This window comes from Solea solea, chromosome 13, assembly GCF_958295425.1.
Source record: "Solea solea chromosome 13, fSolSol10.1, whole genome shotgun sequence".
Taxonomy (NCBI): Eukaryota; Metazoa; Chordata; class Actinopteri; order Pleuronectiformes; family Soleidae; genus Solea; species Solea solea.
In genome coordinates, this window is record NC_081146.1 from 1,711,971 (window position 1) to 1,739,959 (window position 27,989).

The 27,989-nt window shown below is 45.0% G+C and overlaps 1 protein-coding gene across 1 annotated transcript; it reads right to left on the reverse strand.

Moving 5' to 3' along the window:
* Positions 1-27,989, reverse strand: selenbp1 (selenium binding protein 1). Its single transcript, XM_058648771.1, has 12 exons — positions 27,888-27,989; positions 23,486-23,539; positions 23,020-23,132; positions 22,743-22,928; positions 11,824-11,944; positions 11,535-11,717; positions 11,111-11,292; positions 10,375-10,453; positions 10,143-10,264; positions 9,547-9,639; positions 2,289-2,407; positions 1-263 (listed from the first exon to the last, which is right to left on the reverse strand). Exons 1-12 carry the CDS (start codon positions 27,889-27,891, stop codon positions 101-103), a joined length of 1,419 nt encoding a protein of 472 aa, XP_058504754.1. The 5' UTR covers positions 27,892-27,989; the 3' UTR covers positions 1-100.

Here is a 27,989-nt window from a genome sequence, read left to right on the forward strand (position 1 = left end):
TAAGAGAGGGGAACTTTGTTTAATCATGTGTTTACAGTGTGAGCAGCAGGAGGCGCTGTGAACACAACTGTGATGAAACATGGACACATGTTGTTGTTGTTCAGATCCAGATGTCAGACGTGCAGTCTCCACCCGGGTACCTGATCTCGTGGGCCAGAACAGGTCCATCAGGTTCTTTACCAAAGTCCACCAGGAAGTTCTGGTTGAGGGTCAGACCTCCACTGAGCGTGTTTACGTCCATCTGCATCATCACTGAGCCGTCTCTGAACAAACAAACAAACAACTTTATACACAGACACAACTTCACATTTACAGTTTTTCTCGATTGCTAAAACACTAAACCCTATTGTCTGAACCAAATGCTCAGTTGCCTGAACCCACTGATTGAATCAATCACTCTTTTGGCAAAACCATAAGCACTTTTCACCTGTTTAGACACAACTTGCCAACACATTTTCATTGTGATGCACTTGTGCTGCATAATGGTGAGCACAGGTGACACAAGTCAAACACAATTAGAGCACAAGTGTCACCACGTGAACACAACAACTCAAAACTGATCACACTTGTGGCTAAAGATGTGAGGGAACATATAAGCCAGTTCAGAGAGCACTGGTTTGTGAGGCCCTACGATGGATAGAAATCTGAGAGGAAGAGTTTGTGTGAGAGGAGGTCAAGGAGATTGAGGAGGTCGAGGTGGTCAGTGAAGATATCTGATGAAATCAGAGCGACTGTGATTGACCATGTTCTTGTCCATGGTATGAGCATGAGGGAGGCCGGACACAGGCTACAACCAAACATCAGTAGATTCACTGTGTCCACCATAATCCCAAGATTTAGAGAAGAGAACAGGTAATTACCTTTTTTGACATTATAGTACAGTATGTAAATGTTGACAGCAATTACTGTATGACTTACTATATACTGTACCACAGTATACTGTAAGTAAATACATGTTTCAATACTTCACTGTACCAATGTACTGTAGTATTCTAACTGTTTGTAGGCCTAGTATTCCATGTATATTTTTTGTAACTGCATGTTCTCTTTTTGTAGAATTGAAAGACTGCCACATGGGGGTGGGAGGACAGCTATGTTCTCCCCACACCAAGAGACCCTAATCATTGATATGGTCCATGAGAACAACGCCATTAAACTGAGTGAAATTCAGCAGAAATCATTGAGGACCATGGGGGGTGGAGTGACTCAGTGGTTAAGCCGGTACTCTGTGTGCGAAAGACATCATGGTCGCAATGGTCACAAGTTCGACTCCACCCCTGGCTGCTTGTACTCAATTCCATTGTAAGTCACTTTGGATAAAAGCGTCTGCTAAATGACATGTAATGTAATGTAAATTTTGAGGGTATCAACAGTGTCAGCCTCTCCACTGTTGATCGTGTCCTCAAGCGCAACAGACTGCGGATGAAACAGCTGTACAGAGTGCCCTTTGATCGCAACTCAGACAGAGTCAAAGAGCAAAGGTTGGTATATATCCAGACCAGGGGTCGCGTTAACCGAATATTTTCCGTCATTGACCGTTTTTTTTAAAACGGTGACGGAAAAATCTGAGGGCCATCCGTCATTTTGACAGATTGCAATTCACAGCCCTGACCACTTGGTGTTGAAGAGCATATTACAGTAAGTTGAAAGTAGAAAAGAAGAAAAATGTCACGGCAGTTGAGTGTCAGAAGTTTCTTTAAAAAGCCCAAAAACTATGTTGATAAAGAGGTGAAAAAAGAGGGATAGATGCAGATGAAGGACAAACTCAGCCCTTGGCCTCAGCGGAGCGAGGAAGCGGCAGTAAGGAGGTTAGGCGAGTTCAGTGGGAGCGGGAGTTCTCCTGGCTGAGGAGGGAGGATAGAAAAATGTTTTGCGACAAAATAAAGATTCCCATCTGAGAATCTGAGCATAATTTCTGACCTGGACACCGTACTCAATGCCGTACTCATGCACAAGATTTCTGTTTTTTGTCTTTTTGTACAAGTGCTAAATGCACAGGTTTTTTGTTTTGCAACATGCATTTAGCCTACAGTGAACAATAAACATTTATTTCTCCAGCTTCATGTCCTGAACATTGTGTTTTCTATTTTTCTACGTAGTGTTTAGTGACTGTTCAGTAGTGTTTTTAATTTTGATTGACTCTGGGCACGATTTGACAATTTTTTGTTTTCACAGTTTAGAGAAAAGTAGAGCAGCTTTCAAGAAATGTGTCTTAGCAATCGAGGAAAAACTGTAAATGAACTGTAGTAGTACTGCAGTAGTACTACTGTGTACCTAGTAGCACGTACCTGACCATGTCGGGGTAGAACTGTTTGTCCCAGGCGCTGTAAAGAGACGTCGTCACATAAAGTCTCCGTCCATCCAAACTCAACTGTATCATCTGAGGAGATCCAGAGACACGCCTCCCCTGAGAGAGAGACAGAGAGAGGGAGAGACAGAGAGAGAGAGAGAGAGACAGAGAGAGAGAGACAGAGAGAAACATGCACAAAATTAAATGTTGTCCTTGACATTTTTGACTCTTGAGGAGAAAAACAACAACCAGAACTAAACTGAACTTTAAACTGAGGATTTGACCAAAAACAAAATCATCGTCTTCCACAGAACATAAAACTCCTCCCACACTTGCAAAAACTCCAACACATTTGTTAACAGAAAAAAAGTCAAATCAGTTTTCAGTCTGAGGAGCTCATCTAGCACACTGTAAAAAACAGTGAAGTTAATCTAACGCACTGTAAAAAACTGAAACAGAGGAGTGAATCTAACGCACTGTATAAAAACAGTGAAACAGGAATTAATATAACACACTGTAAAAAACAGTGAAACAAAGGAGTTAATCTAACGCACTGTAAAAAACTGAAACAGGAGTTTATCTAACACACTGTAAAAATACAGTGAAACAGTGGAGTTAATCTAACGCACTGTAAAAAACTGAAACAGAGGAGTGAATCTAATTCACTGTAAAAAACAGTGAAACAGAGGAGTTAATCTAACACACTGTAAAAAGCAGTGAAACAGAGGAGTTAATCTAACGCACTGTAAAAAACTGAAACAGAGGAGTGAATCTAACGCACTGTATAAAAACAGTGAAACAGGAATTAATATAACACACTGTAAAAAACAGTGAAACAGAGGAGTTAATCTAACGCACTGTAAAAAACTGAAACAGGAGTTTATCTAACACACTGTAAAAAAACAGTGAAACAGTGGAGTTAATCTAACGCACTGTAAAAAACTGAAACAGAGGAGTGAATCTAATTCACTGTAAAAAACAGTGAAACAGAGGAGTTAATCTAACACACTGTAAAAAGCAGTGAAACAGAGGAGTTAATCTAACGCACTGTAAAAAACTGAAACAGAGGAGTTAATCTAACGCACTGTAAAAAACTGAAACAGGAGTTAATCTAACACACTGTAAAAAAACAGTGAAACAGAGGAGTTAATCTAACACACTGTAAAAAACAGTGAAACAGGAGTTAATCTAACACACTGTAAAAAATAGTGAAACAGAGGAGTTAATCTAATGCACTGTAAAAAACAGTGAAACAGAAGTTCATCTGACGCACTCTAAAAACAGTGAAACTGAGGAGTTAATCTAACACACTGTAAAAAACAGTTAAACACAGGAGTTAATCTAACACACTGTAAAAAAATGAAACAGAGGAGTTCATCTAACGCACTGTAAAAAATAGTCAAACAGAGGAGTTCATCTAACCCACTGTAAAAAAACAGTGTCTAACAAAGGGTTCTCTGTGGTCCCTGTCTAACACAGGGTTCTCCGTGGTTCCTGTCTAACACAGGGTTCTCTGTGGTTCCTGTTTAACACAGGTTTCTCTGTGGTTCCTGTCTAACACAGGGTTCTCCATGGTTCCCTGTGGTTCCTGTCTAAAACAGGGTTCTCCATGGTTCCTGTCTAACACAGGGTTCGCTGTGGTTCCTGTCTAACACAGGGTTCTCCATGGTTCCTGTCTAACACAGGGTTCTCTGTGGTCCCTGTCTAACACAGGGTTTGCTGTGGTTCCTGTCTAACACTGGGTTCTCTGTGGTTCCTGTGTAACACAGGGTTACAGGGTTCTCTGTGGTTCCTGTCTAACACAGGGTTCTCCATGGTTCTTATTATTAGCTTATTATTTTCGCATCTGGAGTGACACTTTCCGGAACAGTTGCGCCATGTACTCCGCTACTTTTGTGCGGTTTCTGTGGCTCTTCTGTTACTTTTTTTTACTTTTTGGTGGCGAGACGGACGCACAGCGCAGCGGGGGCATTGTTCACACACGCGACCAGCTGATCGCGCTGAGGGAGCCGGCACTCCTGATCACAACACGGCCCGAACTTCCGAAGGAACTGAAGCGGAAGCGTCGCGGCTGTAGAGCCGGAGCCAAAGTGAGAGCCAAATCGAGGAGGTACAAACCAGCCGTACCTGCAATAATCACGGGGAATGTGAGATCTCTGGGGAACAAAATGGACGAGCTCTGTGCGCTTGTGAGTACCAGCTGGGTGTTCAGGGAGAGCAGCCTCATGTGTTTCACCGAGACATGGCTGCACTCGCACTTCACCGAGCACAGCGTGGCAGTACCGGGCTTTAAGACTGTGCGGGCGGACAGAGATGCTGCGCTGAGCGGCAAGAAGAAAGGGGGTGGCGTTGCTGTATACGTGAATGAGAAGTGGTGTCACCCCGGACATGTTTGTGAGAAGGAGCGTCTGTGTAGCCCGGACATCGAACTTTTGGCTGTGGGAATGCGCCCATACTACCTCCCCAGGGAATACACCTCCGTGATCGTTGTGGCTGTCTACATCCCTCCCTCAGCTGATGCAGCAGCAGCAGTAGACGGTGTCCACTCTGCTGTGTCCAGATTACAGACACAGCATCCCACTGCATTTATCACCATCACTGGGGACTTTAACCACACCAACCTGGACTCTGTTTTACCAACCTTCCACCAATATGTCGACTGCCCCACCAGAGACAATAAAACAATTGACCTTTTGTATGCAAATGCTAGGGATGCATACACAGCCACTGCCCTTCCCCCCCTTGGCTTGTCTGATCACAACTTGGTCCAGCTGACTCCCAGGTATGTCCCTGTAGTGAAGAGGCTTCCTGTTGCCACCTGCTCAGTGAGAAGGAGTACACAGGAAGCTGACATGGCCCTGCAGGACTGCTTTGAGTCTACTGATTGGGATGCGCTCTGCTTGCCACATGGGAGGACATCAACTCCATGACAGACTGCATCACAGATTACATTAGGTTCTGTGAACACACGGTTCTCCCTGCCCGGACTGTCCATTGCTTTCCCAACAACAAACCTTGGGTTACCAGAGATCTGAAGACTCTCCTCAACAAAAAGAAAGAGGCCTTCAGACATGGGGACCAGGAGGAGCTGAGGAAGGTACAGCGTGACCTTAAGGAGAAGCTGAGGCAGAGCAAAGACACCTACAGGAGGAAGCTGGAGTCCAAACTCCAGCAGAATGACATGAGGGAGGTGTGGTCCGGAATGAAGACCATCACTGGATTTAACGTGAAGGAGAAACCGACAGAGGGCTCTATCGAGAGGGCTAATCAGCTGAACCTCTTCTTCAACAGGTTCAGCTCACAGTCTTCCACACAGCCCCCTGCTGCTTCCCCCACACATCACACCTCCCTCCCTCCCCCCCTGCCTCTACCTCTCCCCCCTCTGCCCCCCCTGGAGAACCGCTTGGACACTCTATCACCTCCCCCCCACCTCTCCACCTCTCCTCCACCACCTTCTCCCCCCCCCTCTCCGTGACAACCACCCAGGTCAGAAGACAGCTGGAGAGACTGCAGCAGAACAAGGCTGCAGGCCCAGACGGTCTTAGCCCCAGGCTACTGAGGGCTTGTGCTACCCAGCTGGCTGTGATCCTGCAGCACCTCTTCAACCTGAGCCTCCAACAGGGGATGGTCCCAGCGCTGTGGAAGACATCATGCCTGGTTCCTGTCCCCAAGACAAAGTCATCAGCATCTCGTGAACCCGGGGACTACCGCCCAGTGGCTCTGACGTCCCATGTGATGAAGGTGCTGGAGCGGCTGGTCTTAGCTCACCTTAGACCGCAGGTAAAGTCCTCACTGGACCCACTTCAATTTGCTTATCAGCCCAAACTGGGGGTGGATGACGCCCTCATCTATCTGCTGCATCGAGCTCAGTCTCACCTGGATGGTGCTGGAGGAACTGTGAGAATCACTTTCTTTGATTTCTCCAGTGCTTTCAACACCATCCAGCCACTGTTACTGGGAGAGAAGTTGCAGGGGGTGGGGGTGGACACGCCCACCATCTCCTGGATCACTGACTACCTGACAGGCAGACCACAGTTTGTCCGACTGGGTGGTGGTTTGTCTGATGTGGTGGTTAGTGATGTAGGAGCCCCACAGGGAACTGTGCTGTCCCCCTTCCTGTTCACCATATACACCTCAGACTTCAAATATGACTCTGTGTCATGCCACTTGCAGAAGTTCTCTGATGACTCTGCGGTGGTGGGGTGTATGAGGGATGGACAGGAGGGGGAGTACAGGACAGTGGTATCTGACTTCGTGAAGTGGGCCAGTGAGAACCACCTGATTCTGAATGTGACCAAGACCAAGGAGATGGTGGTGGACTTCAGGAGGAAGAGGACAGCCCCACAACCTTTGAGGGTACTGGGGGAGGATATTGAGATGGTGGAGGAATACAAATTCCTTGGTGTGAGGCTGAACAACAGACTGGACTGGAAGGCTAACACCGGTGCTGTGTACAGGAAGGGGATGAGCAGGCTCTTCTTTCTGAGGAGGCTGCGATCCTTTGATGTATGCAGCGAGATGTTGGAGTTGTTTTACCAGTCTGTTGTGGCCAGCACACTGTTCTTTGCTGTGGTGTGCTGGGGGAGCAGCATTGGAGCCTGTGAAACTAACAAACCCAACAAACTGATAAAGAAGGCCGGCTCCATCATCGGCTGCAAACAGGACACCGTGGAAACGGTGGTGGAGAGGAGGATGCTGAATAAACTATTTTCCATCATGGATAACACCGATCATCCTCTCCACCACATCCTCCAGGCCCAGGAGAGCACATTCTCCAATAGATTCAGGAAGTCATTCCTGCCATCAGCCATCAAAACTTACAAAAACTCTCTGTAATAGTACAAAAAAAAAAATGCACAATGCACATTTTCTACAGTATGACATTGCACTCCATTATGCCACTCCTTTATTATTGCACTTTTTTCTTTTCTTACTGTTGCACATTTTACATTTTATGTTTATAATATTGTTTGTATTGCTGCTTTGTTAAAACAATTTCCCCTTGGGGATGAATAAAGTATTTCTATTCTATTCTATTCTATTCTAACACAGGGTTCTCTGTGGTTCCTGTCTAACACAGGGTTCTCTGTGGTTCCTGTCTAACACAGGGTTCTCCATGGTTCCTGTCTAACACAGGGTTCTCCATGGTTCCTGTGGTTCCTGTCTAACACAGGGTTCTCTGTGGTTCATGTCTAACACATGGTTCTCCATGGTTCCTGTGGTTCCTGTCTAACACAGGGTTCTCTGTGGTTCCTGTCTAACAGAGTTACAGGGTTCTCTGTGGTTCCTGTCTAACACAGGGTTCTCCATGGTTCCTGTCTAACAGAGTTCTCTGTGCAGCTAAAAACAAATACTCTTCACTGCAACACTTGAAGTGTTTGGTTCAGTGTGTCTATAAGAACAAGTCTCTCTAGACCAGCGGTGGGGGCAATTATTTTCCCCAAGGGGCGAAATGAGAAACAAAAAATATTGTTGAGGGCCAAATTTGAATTCATTTTAATTTAATTTTATCTAAAAAAGCAGTAAATTGTATTGTTTTGGTGTAAATTGGGCAGCATACAAACACACAATAAACACAATTACTAACCAACTCTATTGAAAATAGCAAATTACTACACTATATAATGAATACTATTATACTATAATACTGTGGCGTAGTGCAACACAACCAACCCCCCCCCCCCCCCCCCGCACAGAGCGCACCTGCACACAGCATTAGTGTGTGTGTGTGCACGTAATCACACGCACACACACACACTAATGCTGCAATCACACCGGAAGATAAGTGCTTGTATTTCTCTTCGTGTTTGGTCACGTATGGTGACTCAGATTATAATCCTTTAAACACAGCGACTTGTGTTCCACAAACTAAGCACACGGCTTTACATTTGACGCCTGTAAAGAAGTATTTAGCAGTCCATGTCTTGTTGAAAACACGCCATTCGGAATTAACTTTATTTTTTTCATGTGAGCCAACATTTTTAGGGGGCCAGGCGTCACTGGCTAGTGTCACCTGTCGCTGTGCAGACAGATGCAGATACGTGCGTCCATACGTCACTCTTTTCAAAGCACAGCATAAATACTTGTTCGTCTGTGTTTATGACTGACAGGGATGCCCAAAGGGCCGTAAAATCACCAGGTCTGACCTAAACCAATAACAGGAGCATATACATTCATAAAAAACAGTTTAAGCTTCTCAAACTCTGCGTTTGCCTGGAACGACCTCGTCTACAGTAAAAGTAAAAGGTGTGAATTCTCTGGAGAAGAGAAACCCGACCCCCCCACTGTTACTGTCCTTGTGACTTAAATCTGCCTCATCAGTCACACTCATTATCAGACGAAGACAAGTGCCTGAAGTTAAAAAGTGCAGCTTTCTTCGTGTCCTGACAAGCACTGTTGATGTTTAATGAGCTCAGTTTGATCTGACACGTGAAAACAACACAAACACACACTCACCAAACTAAGGAAAGAAAAAACATACCTTTTTTTCTCTAACCGGATTCAAATTTTATTTAAAATCTTCAGCTGAAAAATCTCTAGGTGGATAAAAGTTGGTTGAGTTCTGTTTTGTTTTTCATCAGAGGAAAGAACTCTTTAATGTTTACTCCTTTTTTTTCATTTGTGTGGGCTAAAATCATCCTGACATGAGAGCAGCAGCAGCAGCATCAGCAGCATCAGCATCAGCATCAGCAGCATCAGCAGCAGCAGCAGCAACAGACCAAATGTCCCTCCGCCCTGCAACCGAAACCCTTGAGAGTCTGACGTGACATGAACCGTGTAATCATCGTCATCTACTCTGAACCTCAGGGCCAGATTGAACTCTGCTGTGTTGTCTTTGAGGATCATAAAAACCTCTCCTGAAAGAAACAACGTGTTTCAGGAGAGCAGATTTACAGCCGAGTGGAATCATTTTAATCAGAGAGGTAACGCCTGCACCAGTGATCCCTGAACGACCACACCACTGTTGAACCACCAGTTCATTCACTGTATCAGTGACGACAGCCCTTTTCATCCTGGACGCAGATTCAACTCTGCCGTAACCCACAGCGAGGCCACGCCTCCACTGACACGCCCACATCCGGACAGAGTCTGATGGCATGTCGGCGAGTCAGCTTCTCCAACCCGGACACTCCAGGTGCTGCCACCGCCACACACAACACAGGTAAACTACTAACCAGCAGACCTGTCTGTCTCTCCTGGTACCTGCCTGTCTGACCTGATACCTGTGTGTCTGACCTGGTACCTGTGTGTCTCACCTTGATGATGCGTTGTGAGGGCTGCTGAATGTTCTCAGGGTCATCGATGATTCTCACTGGTCCATCACTGACCAGACTTCCTCCCAGAAACACCTGCAGACAGACAGACAGACAGACAGACAAACTGTCATTTATAAAAGTGTGCATAGATACGGCCTGAAAAGTATACAGAAAGTGTTTGTGTGGTGGCAACATGATTTATGAAAAGGTCAAAGGTCAGTGAACAAACACACTGGAGCCAGGAAAACATGATGTAAGTGTTTTCTAAGTGGAGGGGAAATGAATAGAGGATAACATGATTTAGTTGTTTATAACCGTGACAGAGGAATGTTTCCAGGAAAAAGGAGGAATTCCAGACAACACACACACACATCCTATCACGCACACACACACACACATCCTATCATGCACACACACACATAGACTATCAAGCACACGCACACACACACAGCTCTGTGACTGTGTAACATAAATAACTGTAAATAAAGTTTTGAAAATATGTGTCTGTACACGTGTCAACATAAACCACCACACGTTCACCTTCTTTTGTGCTTCTGTCAGCTTTATGTAAATGAGGTCATGAGGTCACAACTGACCTGGCCGACTAATCGGGGCTTCCTCCTGTCTGTGATGTCATACTGTCTGATGTCACCATGCAGCCAATTACTGAAGTACAGGAAACGATCGTCCAATGAGATCAAGATGTCTGTGATCAGTCCTGCAGAGACAGACAGGTACCAGGTCAGACAGACAGGTACCAGGACAGACAGACAGACACCAGGTCAGACAGACAGACAGACGGACAGACAAGTACCAGGTCAGACTCACCTGGCATCTCAGGCAGCATCCATCCTTCCACCTTTTTGTTGGGAACACTGATCACCTTCTCTACCGCCCAATCACCTTCCTGCAAACAAACAAGGAGTTCTGGATTGTGTGTGTCTTAAAAAAGAACCCTGTGGTCGTGGTCTTAAAGAACCCTGTGGACGTGGTCTCATGTAGTCGTGGTCTTAAAGAACCCTGTGGTCCCTGTCTGTCATGTAGTCGTGGTCTTAACGAACAACCCTGTGGTCATGGTCTCATGTAGTTGTGGTCTTAAAGAACCCTGTGGTTGTGGTCTCATGTAGTTGTGGTCTTAAAGAACCCTGCAGTCGTGGTCTCATGTAGTCGTGGTCTTAACAAACAACCCTGTGGTCATGGTCTCATGTAGTTGTGGTCTTAAAGAACCCTGCGGTCCTGGTCTCATGTAGTTGTGGTCTTAAAGAACCCTGCGGTCCTGGTCTCATGTAGTCGTGGTCTTATAAAACCCTGTGGTCGTGGTCTCATGTAGTGGTGGTTAAAAAGAAGAAACCTGTGGTTGTGGTCTCATGTAGTTGTGGTCTTAAAGAACCCTGCGGTCGTGGTCTCATGTAGTCATGGTCTTAAAGAACCCTGCAGTCGTGGTCTCATGTAGTCGTGGTTTTAAAGAACCCTGTGGTCGTGGTCTCATGTAGTCGTGGTCTTAAAGAACCCTGTGGTCGTGGTCTCATGTAGTCGCGGTCTTAAAGAACCCTGTGGTACTGACCGGTGTCTTGAAGAACCTAAAGACAGTGGAACTCAGAGCACATCCCACGTAGCCCTCAGTGGCATCAGGGTCATGGAGGAATCGAACCTCCAGAGGAATGGCACCATCTTTACCCAGGTCCAGCGTCTGCAGTTTCCTGTGGGTGGTCCAGTCCCAAACATGGATGCAGCTGCCGTAGTGACCTTCAGGATAAACATAGGCAAATCCTGTATGTATGACTGGGACCAGAACTTAGAACCCAGAGTCACACAATTATGAACAGCCCTGTGCAGATCCCTGTGATCCACCAGAACCAGACCATGAATGTGTGGTTTGGACTGTAGCTTGATTGGCGACGAGTCAAAGGATCAGAACCGTGACCTACGGTTTCAGGGACGACATCTTGGGGACGTCTCACGAGTTGCTCTCTTTTTTCGTAACTCACCTTTCATGACGTCGGCGGGATCAAACCCTGGGGCCAGGATTTTTGGAGCCCCCCACTCGGTGCTGATCATCACGTTGTGTCGTGGTTGGTACCAGAAGTCGTAACCAAAGGGCGCCGCTTCTCCCGGATGCTCCCAGTTCCCGATCACCTCAAACGTTTCACCATCCAGCAGAATGAAGCCTCCTGAGAGGACAACAGCAGGTAAGAGGACACACCCACTGACAGCCCGCCACTCTGAGGAGTGTCTGATCAAACATGGGGCGTGGCCCAGGAATCACGTGACTTTCACCTTTGCCGTTACCGGCCGGGTCGCCCAAACAGCTGATCATGATCTGACCGCTGCCCAGACAATGAGACGTGTGTGGGTTCGCCAAATTACACTTCCAATACAGATCCACGGGTTCCACCGTCTGAGGCCAAACAAACAAACAGAGTCAGTGTCACTCATCATTTCTGCTTAACCGCATAAACAACTGACCACTACTCTCCTGGACTGGAGCTAATGTTAAGCTAACTGCTCTCATGTGACTAATGCTAAGCTAACTTCTATCCTGGGGCTAATGCCAAACTAACTACTACCCTGGGACTAATACTAAGCTAACTGCTCTCTTGAGGCTAATGATAAGTTAGCCACTATCCTGGTACTAATGCTAAGCCAGCTGATCTCTTAAGGCTAATTCTAAGCTAGCTGTGCTCTTGGGGCTAAGCTAATTGCTCTCATGGGGCTAATGCTAAGCTAACTGCTCTCATGTGACTAATACTAAGCTAACTGCTCTCATTACATTACATTTAGCAGACGCTTTTATCCAAAGTGACTTACAATAAGTGCATTACAACATTTGGGTACAAACAAGAGCTAGAAGTAAGTAAGTAAGTGCTTCAAATAAGCCAAACTATAAAGTGCTACTCACAAGTGCGATGTACAAGTAAATGCTTTTTTTTGTGTGTTTTTGTCGTCTCAGTCGGGGTAGAGTCGAAAGAAATGTGTTTTTAGTCTGCGGCTGAAGATGTGTAGGATTTCCGCTGTCCGGATGTCAATGGGGAGCTCGTTCCACCATTTGGGATAGGACAGCAAACAGTCGTGAGTTTGGTGAATGCCTCTGCGATCCTCTCAGTGAGGGGGTGAAGAGCAGAGTGGGCGGGCTGGTGTGTAGGTTTTGATCATGTCCTGGATGTAGGCTGGACCGAATCTGTTTGTAGCATGGAAGGCAAGCACTAGAGTCTTGAAGCGGATTCGAGCAGTTACAGGAAGCCAGTGAAGGGAGTGGAGGAGCAGTGTAGAGAGAACTTTGGTAGGTTTAAGACCAGTTGAGCAGTTGATTCTGGATGAGCTGCAGAGGTCGTATAGCACATGCAAGGAGACCAGCCAGGGGAAATCAGAATTCTTTATTGTCATTGTTTTTTTAGGACAACGAAACAAAGTTTAGCAGCTCTCAAGTAAGGCAATATAAATAGTAAAAATATAAAATAGTAGTAGAATAAAAATGTAAAATTAAATACGTGGTGAGATATTAATAAATACGAAGAAGAAAAGATGCAAAAGTAGATGGGGGGTGTGGGGGTTATTGCACATCAGTTCAGTTATTGGGGGTGGAGGGGAACAGGGTTTTGATTGTTCTGTGTCTTTTCCCAGAGGGCAGGAGGGAGAACCGGTGATGGCCAGGGTGAGTGGGGTCCTTAATAATACTGCTGGCTTTCTTTTGGAGTCGGCCAGTGTAGATGACTCTGAGGGGAGGTAGTGTGGTTCCGATGACACGCTCTGCTGCCCTCACCACCCGCTGCTGGTTCTTCCTGTTGTCTTCTGTGGGAGAACCAGCTGGAGAACCAGCTGGAGAACCACACCGTGCAGCAGTAGGTCAGGAGACTCTCTGTTGCTGACAGATAGAAGTTGGTCAGCACGTGGTGAGGGAGGTGAGTGTGTTTTAGCTTCCTGAGGAAGTATAGCCTCTGTTGGGCCTTCCCCACCTGAAGGAAGTGTGTGGTCCAGGTGAGGTCGGCTGAGATGTGCACACCAAGGAACTTAAAGCTCTCTACTCTCTCTATCTGTTCCCCATTCAGGTCGAGGGCAGAGTGCTCAGTGTACTTGGATTTCCTGAAATCCACAATCAGTTCTTAGTTTTCAGAGGTGTTTAAGTCCAGGTTATTGAGAGAACACCATACTGTCAGATGCTGAACCTCCTCCCTGTAGGCTGTCTTGTTGTTGTCTGTTATCAGTCCTACTAGGGTGGTATCATCAGCAAAGTTGACGATTGGTGTTGGTGGGATGGATAGGGGAGCAGTCGTGAGTAAAGAGGGAGTAGAGGAGGGGGCTGAGGACACACCACTGTTCAGGATGAGAGTGGATGATATGTGAGCTCCCATCCTGACGTTCTCGGGTCTGTCGTTCAGGAAATTCAGTATCCATGTGCACAGTGAGCTGCCTAAGCCCAAGTTGCTCAGTTTTTTAACCAGTTTCTGTGGGATAACTGTATTAAACGCTGAGCTGAAATCCACAAACAGCAGTCTTACATAGGTGTTTACCTGGTCCAGGTGTGTAAGGGCTGTGTGGAGAGCTGTGTTGACTGTATCCTCTGTTGACCTGTTTGCACGATATGCAAACTGGTGTTGGTCCAGGTCAGCAGGGATGGCAGATTTATGTGGGAGAGGATGAGACTCTTTGGTGATGATGGGGGTTAGAGCAACTGGCGATAGTCATTAAGGCAGTTCATTGGGCTTTTCTATGATAGTAGCTGACTTTAGGCAGGGGACCACAGATTGGTGGTAAATACCTCTGCTAACTGGTCTGCGCAGGCCTTGAGGATCCTTCCTGTGACTTCATCTGGACCAGCTGCCTTCCTTACATTGACTTTGTGTAGGGTGGATCTAACCTGGTGTTGGTGCAGCTGTATGGGGTCGTCCTTCCCTGGTAGTGAGGTATGGGTGTCAGTCATGTTTCGATGGTTGGAGCGGGAAAATAAGTGGTTCAGGGTGTTTGGCAGAGATTGTCAATAATGCAGAGATTGTTGTCTGCAAGCGTTAGCTGCTCTGCTCTGCTGTACTGTACATATGCTGCAGCTAATGTACGTCTGGGAACACACAACAAGGACACAATAAAAACAAAGTAGCTGCCAAAACTTGAAGAGCACTGGGCCACTGCGTCAAGACATGCCGCCATCTACGCCATATGAGACCTTTCACCGTTGTGTGCATGAGAGAGTTGCAGTAGTCCAAGCATGAGATGACAAGAGTCTGGACCAGAACCTGTGCCACCTTCTGGGTTAGAAGAGCTCGTATCCTTCTGATGTTGTGCAACATGTATCTGCAAGATCAAGCTGTTGCAGCAATGTTGTCAGTGAGGGAGAGAAGGTCGTCCAGTGTCACACCCAGGTTCCTTGCGGTATGAGAAGGAGCTACCACAGAGTTGTCGAGGGTGATGGTCAGATCTGTGGCGGGAGAAAAAGAAACTCGGTCTTTTTGAGATTGAGTTTCAGATGATGGTCAGACATCCACTGAGAGATGTCAGTCAGACAAGCAGAGATCCGATCTGCTACATGTGTGTTGAACCAGGGGAAAGAGAGAATGAGTTGGGTGTCGTCAGAGTGAATAACAGAACCATGAGAGTTGGTGTACAGAGAGAAGAGGAGAGGGCCCAGGACAGAACCATGAGGGATCCCAGTAGTTGATTGCGCTGTAGGAGACGGCAGCATTTTCCAGTCGCTCCGCAGCACTTTCTTCTTTTCTACACTTTTACCTCTTTTTTTACTCTTTTAAACACCTTTAAACTTCTTTGTGAAGGATTTAACATGTATCCCATGGATACACTAAACTTTAAAACACACACAGGAGCCAGCTCTCTCACTTATTCTCGAGAGAAGTTACTGGCTCTCAGGAGGACAACAGACGGACAGAGGCACAACATCCCAGCGGAGCTGCGGAGGAGCTACCGGGGCTGTAAGGCTGGGGCCAAGCTAAAGGCTAGGCTAGCGGAGAACCGGAGGCGCTTCAAACCATCGCTTCCCTCCGTGATTATGGGGAACGTCAATTCGCTGCCGAATAAGATGGACGAGCTGGCCGCTTTGGAGAACCAGCGGATCTATCGGGAGTGCAGCTTGTTCATCCTGACGGAGACATGGCTAACCGACAGCATACCGGATGCTAACGTGGACCTGCGGGGATTTACTGCGGTGAGAGCCGACAGGAACGCGGAGGCATGCGGCAAACGCAGAGGTGGGGGGCTCATCATTTATGTGAACAACCGTTGGTGTAACCCCGGCCATGTCACCGTGAAGGCGGCTTTGTGTGACCCGAATCTGGAGCTGCTTGCCGTTAGCCTGCGGCCATACTATCTGCCGAGGGAGTTCAGTCACGTGATCGCCCTGTGTGTTTAAATTCCTCCGGAGGTCAAGGCGCAGGCTAAAGCAGACGCTGCTTGTGATGAGATTCTTAAAGTCACAGCACGGCTGCAGAGGCAACATCCTGAAGCCTTCATAATTATTTCTGGAGACTTCAATAATGTCACCCTGGACTCTACCCTGGCTGCTTTTCACCAGGTTGTCAACTGCCCCACCAGGAAGAATAGGATGATTGACTTACTGTATACCAACGTTAAGGAAGCATACAGAGTCACCGCCCTTCCCCCACTGGGAAAGTCAGACCACAACCTGGTGTACATACAGCCCCAATACACCCCCCTGGTCAAAAGGCAGGCTGTCACCACTCGCTCCATCAGGAGATGGACTCCTGAAGCTGAGGAGGCACTGAGAGACTGCTTTGATACCACAGACTGGGATGTGTTGCTGGGTGAGCATGCTGAGGACATTGAGGGGATGACTCACTGTCTCACAGACTATCTCAACTTCTGTGCCGACGTGGTTGCCCCCACCAAGACTGTTCGTGTTATCCTAATAACAAACCATGGGTAACACAGGAAGTCAAGGTTGTCCTCAACAAAAAGAAGAAGGCCTTCAGGACTAATGACAGAGAGGAGATGAAAGCAGCACAGCGGGAGGTGAAAGTCTGCCTGAGGGAGGCAAAGGACTCCTACAGGAGGAAAGTGGAGCAGAAACTTAGGGATAACAACATGAGGGAGGTCTGGAAAGGTGTCAAAACCATCACAGGCCACAAAGCCAAATCCAGCACAGAGGGGGGAGGAGTGGAGAGGGCAAACAATCTGAATACCTTCTTCAATAGATTCAGCCACTCCACCCCACTTCCCACCTTCACTGCGGCCCTCACTGAAGCCTGCTCCCCTCCCCCTCCTGCGACCACAGCCACCCCCCAACCTGCCCCCCCCCCACTCCCACCTCTCTCTGACACCAGCCATCCTCCCCCCCTTCCCTCCTCTCAGTCACCTCCCTGCTTCACAGCTGATCAGGTGAGGGGAGAACTGAGGAAGCTCCGGCCCCGGAAAGCAGCAGGACCAGACCAGGTGTGTCCACGGCTCCTCAAAACCTGTGCTGCGGAACTCGGGGAGCCACTCCAACGGGTCTTCAACCTGAGCCTACAACTTGGGAGAGTGCCCACCCTCTGGAAGACATCATGCATCGTTCCAGTTCCAAAGAAGAACCGGCCCAGCGAGCTGAATGACTTCAGACCGGTGGCACTCACTTCACATCTGATGAAGACTCTGGAGCGGCTCTTCCTCAACCTCCTCAGGCCTCAGGTACAGCACGCTGAGGACACTCTACAGTTTGCCTATCGGGCAGAGGTCAGTGTAGATGATGCCATTCTCTACCTCCTACACCGAGCCCACTCGCATCTGGACAAGGGAAGTGGCACAGTCAGGATCCTCTTTTTGGACTTTTCGAGTGCCTTCAACACCATCCAGCCCCTTGTACTAAAAGAAAAACTCACCAGAATGCGAGTGGACCCCTGCCTGGTTGCTTGGATTTCCAGCTACCTCACAGACAGACCACAGTATGTCAGGCTGAAGGACATCACGTCTGACACGGTGGTCAGCAACATCGGAGCTCCTCAGGGGACTGTGCTGTCTCCCATCCTCTTCACTCTGTACACTGCAGACTTCTGCTACAACTCTGAAACGTGTCACATCCAGAAGTTTGCAGACGACACGGCCATCATGGGGTGTATCAGAGACAATGAAGAGGAAGAGGAATATAGGAGCCTGGTGAGGAACTTTGTTGTCTGGTGCCACATTAATAACCTGCAGCTCAACACCTCAAAGACCAAGGAACTGGTCATCGACTTCAGGAGGGACAGACCCAGTTCGAGACCAGTTCTAATAGGAGCAGAGGAGGTGGAGGTCGTTCAGACCTACAAATATCTTGGGCTGTGGCTGGACAACAAGCTGGACTGGACAAGCAACTCAAGGCATCTGTACAAGAAGGCCCAGAGCAGGTTGTACTTCCTGAGGAGGCTACGATCTTTCAACATCTGCAAAAAGCTCCTGTGGATGTTCTACCAGTCTGTGGTTGCCAGTGTTCTCTCCTACGCCGTGGTGTGCTGGGGCGGGAGCACAACTAAGGCAGACTTCCACAGACTGGAAAAACTCATCAGGCGGGCCGGCTCGGTGGTAGGAATGAGGCTGGACCCTCTGGTGACAGTGGCAGAGAGAAAAACTGTGGACAAACTGCTGAGCATCCTGGACAATGCCAGCCACCCTCTGCCCTCTGCACACTGTCATCAGCAGCCAGAGGAGCCACAGAAGCCTCAGCAACAGGCTGCTCCTCCCCAAGTACAGGACCAACAGGCTGGGGGACTCGTTTGTCCCCCGGGCCATCAAACTGTACAACTCCTCACTGGGGGGGAGGAGGGCAAACAAAAAAAAAACAGTACAACCACAACAATAACATAATAACATGTGCAATAAAACCATAGACATGTGCAATAAAACCATAGACATGTGCAATAAAACTGTAGGCGTGTGTGTGTACCTATGTGTGTATATGTATGTATATACATATATGTATATATGTGTGTATGTGTATATGTATGTATGTATGTGTATACATGTAAATGTGTATGTATGTATGTATGTATGTATATATATATATATAGGTGTTGTGTGTATGTAGGTATACATACATATATATAGCATGGGTCACTTTCATTTTTATTTTCATTTTTATTTTTATTTTTATTTTTATTCTTATCTTATTTTATTCTACTCTCTATTTTTAACAGTGCTGTGTGTGGATGCTGGAGATGTTAATTTCCCCGAGGGAACCTCCCAAAGGGATTAATAAAGTCGTCTGTCTGTCTGTCTGTCTGTCTGTAGTTAGAGGCCAAGGTTCCGACACAGATCCTCTCCAGGTTACTCTGTATGTACGGTTTTTGAAGATTCTTCTTTCTCTTGTTTTCTTCTTGTTTTTAAGTTGTCATGATGTACATTTTTGTAAACATGTAAACGATAAACGACAGATGATAGAGAGGAGAAAACAGAAGCTGAGGAAATAAACAAACCCAGACTTTAAAAGAAATCAAATCAAGAACAGATGAAGAAAAACAAGTGTAAAACTGAACACGAATCACTGAGAACTGCAGTGAGACAGCAGCAGCTGGACAAACACTCTTGTCCTGCTGGACACTGATCTTTGGACATAGTCCATGATCCTGTAACTTCAACAAAGAAACTCATTTATCTCAATGATCCAAAAATTAAATCTCAGACTACTCCTGTACACTACTGTCCACTAATGTCCTCTCCTGTCCACTACTGTCCTCTCCTGTCCAATCTGTATCTCTATTGTCTCTGTATATCTAGTGTCTGTAATGTCTCTGTGTCTGTAATGTCTTTGTGTCTCAAATGTCTCTGTATTCATAGTAAAGTGCAACATTAACACATTTATAGAAGTCACACAGTGACTCAGCATAATCAGTGGAGTTTTGTAATCAGCAGCTGAGGTCAGAGGTCATTCTAACTCTCCTTGTTTCCTGTTTCTGTCCAAAAATAACAAAACCGTCCTCAGTGTTAAGTGTATGCGTGAGTGTGTGTGTGTGTGAAGCACTTATGTAACATTTCATGTTTTGTTATTTAACGTGCGCGGTAAATTTTTACCAGACTGTTGTTGTTTAGCTTTTCTTTCTCTTCTTTTTCTCGTTTCTCTTCTGTCTCTTATTTTCTTCTTGTTTTTAAGTCTTCATGATGTACATTTTTGTCTCTGTGTCTCTTGTCTTTGTGTCTCTAATGTCTCTGATGTCTCTGTATTTATAATGTCTCTGTGTCGCTAATGTCTCTGTGTCCCTAATGTCTCTAAACCCCCAGATCCATACTTCCTCCCTTCAAGAACTAGGTGTCTCAGGCTCTGCCCTTACCCTACTCTCATCCAATCTTCAAAAGCGTACATACAGAGTAACCTGGAGAGGATCTGTGTCGGAACCCTGTCCTCTAGCTACTGGGGTCCCTCAGGGTTCTGTCGTGGGCCCTCTCCTCTTCTCTCTGTACACCAACTCTCTTGGTTCTGTCATTCACTCTCATGGTTTTTCCTATCACAGCTACGCCGATGACACCCAACTCATTTTCTCTTTTCCCCGCTCTGAAACACACAGAACAGGACGGATCTCCGCTTGTCTGACCGACATCTCTCAGTGGATGTCTGACCATCACCTGAAACTCAATCTCAACAAGACTGAGTTTCTTTGTCTTCCAGTAAAGGGCTCTCCCACCACAGATCTGACCATCACCCTTGACAACTCTGTGGTAGCTCCTTCTCATACTGTAGGAACCTGGGTGTGACACTTGACGACCATCTCTCCATCACTGCCAACATTGCTGCAACAGCTCGATCTTGCAGATACATGTTGCACAACATCAGAAAGATACGGCCTCTTCTAACCAAGAAAGTGGCACAGGTTCTGGTCCAGGCTCTTGTCATCTCACGCTTGGACTACTGCAACTCCCTCCTGGCTGGTCTCCCTGCGTGTGCCATACGACCTCTGCAGCTCATCCAGAATACAGCAGCTCGACTGGTCTTCAACTTACCAAAATTCTCCCACACTACACCGCTCCTCCACTCCCTTCACTGGCTTCCTGTAGCTGCTTGCATCCGCTTCAAGACTCTAGTGCATGCGTTCCATGCTACAAATGGATCCGGTCCAGTCTACATCCAGGACATGATCAAAACCTACTCTAATGTCTCTGTGTCTCTAATGTCTTTGTGTCTCTAAAGTCTCTGTGTCTCTAATGTCTCATATGACTAATGCTAAGCTAACTGTTCTCTTGGGGCTAAGCTAACAACATTCATAGTAAAGTGCAACATTAACACATTTATAGAAGTCACACAGTGACTCAGCAGAATCAGTGGAGTTTTGTAATCAGCAGCTGAGGTCAGAGGTCATTCTAACTCTCCTTGTTTCCTGTTTCTGTCCAAAAAAAACAAAACCGTCCTCAGTGTTATGCGTGAGTGAGTGTGTGAGTGAGTGAGTGTGTGTGTGTGTGTGTGAAGCACTTATGTAACATTTCATGAAAAAGTTTTGTACGATCAAGATTTAATTTATTTAATATGCGCGGTAAATTTTTATCAGACTGTTGTTGTTTAGCTTTTCTTTCTCTTCTTTTTCTCGTTTCTCTTCTTTCTCTTGTTTTCTTCTTGTTTTTAAGTCGTCATGATGTACATTTTTGTAAACATGTAAACGATAAACAACAAATGATAAAGAAGAGAAAACAGAAGCTGAGGAAATAAACAAATCCAAACTTTAAAAGAAATCAAATCAAGAACAGATGAAGAAAAACAAGTGTAAAACTGAACACGAATCACTGAGAACTGCAGTGAGTCAGCAGCAGCTGGACAAACACTCTTGTCCTGCTGGACACTGATCTTTGGACAGAGTCCATGATCCTGTAACTTCAATGATCCAAGAATTCAATCTCAGACTACTCCTGTCCTCTCCTGTCCACTCTGTGTCTCTATCGTCTCTGTGTCTCTAATGTCGTTGTGTCTCTAATGTTTCTAATATTTCTGTGTCTCTAATGTATCTGTGTCTCTAATGTTTCTAATGTACCGGTGTCTCTTAAGTCTCTGTGAATCTAATGTATCTAATGTCTCTAATGTCTCTAATGTCTGTGTCTCTAATGACTCTGATGTCTGTAATGTCTTTGATGCCTCTGTGTCCCTGCTGTCTCTAATGTATATGTGTCTCTAATGTATCTGTGTCTCTAAAGTCTCTTATATCCCTGTGTCTCTAATGTCTCTGTGTCTCTAATGTCTCTGACGTCTCTGTGTCTCTAAATTCTCTGTGTCTCTAATATCTCTGTGTCTCTAATGTCTCCAATATCTCTTATGTCTGTGTCTCTAATATCTCTAATATTGCTGTGTCTCTAATATCTCTGTGTCTCTAATGTCTCCAATATCTCTGTGTCTCTAATATCTCTAATGTCTCCAATATCTCTAATGCCTGTGTCTCTGTGTCTCTAATATCTCTGTGTCTCTAATGTCTCTGTGTCTCTAAAATCTCTTGTCTCCAATATCTCTAATGTCTGTGTCTCTAATATCTCTGTGTCTATAATGTCTCTGTGTCTCTAATGTCTCAAATATCTGTGTCTCTAATATCTCTGTGTCTGTAATGTCTCTGTGTCTCTGTGTCTCTAATATCTCTGTGTCTCTAATGTCTCTGTGTCTCTAATATCTCTAATGTCTCCAATATCTCTAATGTCTGTGTCTCTAATATCGCTGTGTCTGTAATGTCTCTGTGTCTCTAATATCGCTGTGTCTGTAATGTCTCTGTGTCTCTAATATCTCTGTGTCTCTAATGTCTCTGTGTCTCTAATGTCTCTGTGTCTCTAAGATCTCTGTGTCTCTAATGTCTCTGTGTCTCTAAGATCTCTGTGTCTCTAATGTCTCTGTGTATCTAATGCCTCTGTGTCTCTAATGTCACTGTGTCTCTAATGTCTCTAATATCTCTGTGTCTCGGATGTCTCAGTGTCTCTAATTCCTATGTGTCTCCGATGTCTCTGTGTCTCTAATATCGCTGTGGCTCTAATGTCTCTGTGTCTCTAATGTCTCTGTGTGTCTAATGTCTCTGTGTGTCTAATATCTCTATGTCTCAGATGTCTCTGTGTCTCTAATATCGCTGTCTCTAATGTCTCTGTGTGTCTAATATCTCTGTCTCAGATATCTCTGTGTCTCTAATGTCTCTGTGTCTCTAATATCTCTGTGTCTCAGATGTGTTGAATTATGGGATGTGTCCTCATGGTGACACCGGACAATTTCCCTGCTGAATCAAAGCTGCTCTCTCATTGGCCGAGCTGCGTGGGGGGGGGCGGGGCCGTACCTTGTGCAGCTGCGGCGCTCTGGGCTCGGTGCCGACGTCGATGATGTAGATTCTGGACGAGATGAGCGAGGGCAGGATCAGGCGGTTCCTGCTCTTGGACGAGTCTCCAAAGCAGCTGCTGCAGGCGTTCCAGCCCGAGTGATGCAGCTCATCTCTCAGGTTCGGCATCGGCAGCCGGTGGATGACCTGAGAGGGCACAGGTCAAAAGTCAGAGCCACTGTCTACTGCTTCATAAGAGGAGGGGACTCCATGCTCTCAGCTGCTGTATTACTCATACCTGACAGTAGGTGGCAGACTTGGGGTCGACGTCAACAGTGGCCAGGTAATCTGGTTTGTTGAAGTCCGTGCTGCGATAGATGCAGGGCAGGTAAACAATCTGCTCCCGAGGACCTGAAACACAACACACGACAACTCTAACACACACCAAACCTCAGACCGAAAAACACAGGAGCTGCTGGCCCTCTGCTGCCTCGTGTGGTCACTTTGTATCACTAAAGTAAGTCTAAATTAAATATTTTAAAAGCCGAATTTTACAAAATAAGACATTTGAACTAAGTGATGAAGGCAGCAGTGGATCATCAACTCCCGTGTGTGCAATGTTAAAATCACTCATTATCTCTATGAGGTTTGGTGTGGGAGAGTGAGTGGTTTACAAACTTCAGAAAGTCTGTCAAATATCTTCACACACACACAGAGACACAGAGACACACACATGCACACAGAGACACACACAGCTGTCCTACCCTTCATGGCGTCCAGTGGACTGCGGTATCCTGGTCCACATCCTGAACAGCTGGCTGAGAAAAGACAACAACATGAGACTGACATGAAGGACAGGAGGACAGAGACCTTTCTCTGCTTGACAACGTCCACGCTTCCACACAGCTGTGAGAGAGTGTGTGTGTGTGTGTGTGTGTGTGTGTGTCCTGTTTTTATCAGACTGATGCAGAAACAGAGGAGCAGAGCTCAGCAGGAGATTTATTAATGAAGATACACACACAGACTCACACACAGACACACAATATACACACAGACACACAACATACACACAGTATACACACAATACACACAGTCACACACACATGTCAACAACATAAACAGAGGAGCAGAGCTCAGCAGGAGATTTATTAATGAAGCTACACACACACACACACACACACACACACAATACACACACAGACACACACACACACACACACACAGTATACAAACAATACACACAGTCACACACACGTCAACAACATAAACAGAGGAGCAGAGCTCAGCAGGAGATTTATTAATGAAGAAAAACAACAACAGGAAAATATGACCTCTGACCTGCTCTGACCTCTGACAGCTACACACTCAGTAGCCGTGTCCCAATTAAGGGATTGGACCCTACGGAGTGTGCGGTCGACAGAGGAAGGACCAGGAGAACCAGGAGAAGAACCACTGACAGATGGAACCAAGTCAGAGAAACCACCTCATGATCGGACTCTTATGGTTAAATAAAAAAACTGTTCTGACTCCTATCAGTGTCAGTGCTTTGTTAATGTTACGTAGCGACATCTAGTGGTGATTTGAATCATTGCGTATTTAAGGAGCTCAACAGTACATGCACGAGTTATGTGTCTATCCTTGGAGTAGATCCATCAGTGAGTATGGTCACTCATAACTGTTTAAGTTGTTAAATCATGCGTAGATGTACTACTACTGTTGTTGGAAGCTTTATTTTCAGTTATGCTCGGGCTAAAGCTAATCGCGATGCTAACCGCTAGCACGGGTTTAGCTCATTTGCTTATGTTCTTTGAGTGAGTCATATTGTACATATGCTGTGTTTATTGTGCTTATGTTGATGTTGCATATATTTGACTGTAACATATTGCTTGTTTAATACTGTATTGCAGTTTTACAAAAAGAAAACAGTAAAGAAAAAACTCAACTTGGAGTCAAGCTTACTGAGTCTTATTGTTGATGTTCACTATCTGAATAATAATAGTGCAGTTTGTATCAGCCAGGACAGAATAAAAACAAACTATACTAATTACTCATCCTCATTTCAATGTAAACTATTTCATTGTATATTGTATATATTTCCAGATTGTCTACTTTATTATTCAGTCAGTCATCATCTACCGCTTTATCCTCCGTCAGAGGGTCGCGGGGGGTGCTGTGCAGCTACATCGGGCGATAGGCGGTGGTACACCCTGGACAGTTCGCCAGTCCATCGTAGGGCCACACACACATAGAGACAAACAACCATTCACTCTCACACTCACTCCTATGGTCAATTTAGAGTGTCCAATTTACCTATCCCCACATTGCATGTTTTTGGACTGTGGGAGGAAGCCGGAGAACCCGGAGAGAACCCACGCACACACGGGGAGAACATGCAAACTCCATGCAGAAAGGCCCTTGTTCCAACCGGGGCTCAAACACGGGTCTTCTCGCTGCAAGGCGAGAGTGCTAACCACTACACCACCGTGTAGCCCTACTTTATTATTGTATTATTTTATTTCATTTCATTTTATAGCCTTTTTTACGGTTTTGTTTATATTAAGCCCTTGTTTCCACTCACGCTGTATTTCTATACCACTGTTCACGGAGCATCTGGAACAAAAAAACATTTCCCCCGGGGATTAATAAAGTATTCTGAGTATTCTGATTCCATCCTCTTGGTCAAACTCTCCAGAATCAACATCTGAATCTAAACCTAAATCTGAATCCAAACCTGAATCTAAACCTAAATCTAAACCTGAATCTGAACCTGAATCTAAACCTGAATTCAAACCTGAATCTAAACCTAAATCGTTAGTGACGTGTGGTGAACTACGTTAGTAGTTAGTGAACAGTGATTAATTGACAGTAGTTAGTGAACAGTAGTGAACTACTACAGTAGTTAGTGAACAGTGGTGAACTACGTTTGTAGTTAGTGAACAGTAATTAACTAACACTAGTTAGTTAACAATAGTGAACGACTACATTAGTTAGTGAACAGTGGTGAACTACTACAGTAGTTAGTGAACAGTAGTTTATGAAAAGTAGTGAACTACTACACTAGATAGTGAACATTAGTTATTGAACAGTAGTGAACTACTACACTAGTTAGTGAACAGTAGTAAACTACTGCAGTAGTTAGTGAACAGCAATTAATTAACACTAGTTAGTTAACAGTAGAGAATTATTACAGTAGTTAGTGAACTGTAATTCATTAACACTAGTTAGTTAACATTCGTGAACTACTACAGTAGTTAGTGAACAGTAGTTAGTGAAAAGTGGTGAACTATTACAATAGTTAGTGAACATTCGTGAACTACTACAGTAGATAGTGAACATTCGTGAACTACTACAGTAGTGAGTGAACAGTAGTGAGCTAATACAGTAGTTAGTGAACAGTAGTGAACTAGTACAATAGGTAGTGAACAGTGGTGAACTACTACAGTAGTTAGTGAACATTCGTGAACTACTGCAGTAGGTAGTGAACAGTAGTGAACTACCACAGTATTTAGTGAACATTTGTGAACTACTACAGTAGTTAGTGAACTAGTACAATAGGTAGTGAAAAGTAGTTAGTAGTTAGTGAACATTTGTGTACTACAGTAGTTAGTGAACAGTGGTGAACCATGTTAGTAGTTAATGAACAGTAATGAACTAACACTAGTTAGTTAATAGTAGTGAACGACTACAGTAATTAGTGAACAGTGGTGAACTAGTACAATAGGTTGTGAACAGTAGTAAACTACTACAGTAGTTAATGAACAGTAGTGAACTACTACAGTAATTAGTGAACAGTAGTGAACTAGTACATTAGGTAGTGAACAGTAGTGAACTACTACAGTAGGTAGTGAACAGTAGTGAACTACTACAGTAGTTATTGAACAGTAGTTAATTACTACAGTAGTTAGTGAACAGTAGTAAACTACTACAGTAGTTAGTGAACGGTAGTTAATTACTACAGTAGTTAGTGAACAGTAGTAAACTACTACAGTAGGTAGTGAACAGTAGTAAACTACTACAGTAGTTAGTGAACAGTAGTTAATTACTACAGTAGTTAGTGAACAGTAGTGAACTAGTACATTAGGTAGTGAACTACTACATTAGGTAGTGAACATTAGTGAACTACTATATTAGGTAGTGAACAGTAGTGAACTACTACTGTAGGTAGTGAACAGTAGTGAACTACTACAGTAGTTATTGAACAGTAGTAAACTACTCCAGTAGTTAGTGAACAGTAGTTAACTACTACAGTAATTAGTGAACAGTAGTGAACTAGTACATTAGTTAGTGAACAGTAGTGAACTACTACAGTAGTTATTGAACAGTAGTTAATTACTACAGTAGTTAGTGAACAGTAGTGAACTACTACAGTAATTAGTGAACAGTAGTGAACTAGTACATTAGTTAGTGAACAGTAGTGAAATACTACAGTAGGTAGTGAACAGTAGTGAACTACTACAGTAGTTATTGAACAGTAGTTAATTACTACAGTAGTTAGGGAACAGTAGTAAACTACTACAGTAGTTAGTGAACAGTAGTTAATGACTACAGTAGTTAGTGAACATTAGTAAACTACTACAGTAGTTAGTGAACAGTAGTTAATTACTACAGTAGTTAGTGAACAGTGGTGAACTACTACAGTAGTTAGTGAACAGTAGTGAACTAGTACATTAGGTAGTGAACTACTAAATTACGTAGTGAACATTAGTGAACTACTATATTAGGTAATGAACAGTAGTGAACTACTACAGTAGGTAGTGAACAGTTGTGAACTACTACACTAGTTAGTGAACAGTAGTAAACTACTCCAGTAGTTAGTGAACAGTAGTGAATTACTACAGTAGTTATTGAACAGTAATTAACTACTACAGTAGGTAGTGAACAGTAGTGAACTACTACAGTAGTTAGTGAACAGTGGTGAACTACTACAGTAGGTAGTGAACAGTCGTGAACTACTACAGTAGTTAGTGAACAGTAGTAAACTACTAGAGTGGGTAGTGAACAGTAGTGAACTACTACAGTGGGTAGTGAAAAGTAGTGAACTACTACAGTAGTTAGTGAACAGTGGTGAACTACTACAGTAATTAGTGAACAGTAGTTAATTACTAAAGTAGTACTAGTAATGGAGAGAGATAGAGAGAGAGAATGTGTCCAGTAAAGGTCACTCACCCATCCTTGAGCTCCTGGTCCTGATCGAAAGTGGTCCTGTTTAAAAGTGGTCCTTGTCTAAAGTGGTCCTGATCAAACAGTTTCTTGGTTAAAGTGGTTTGT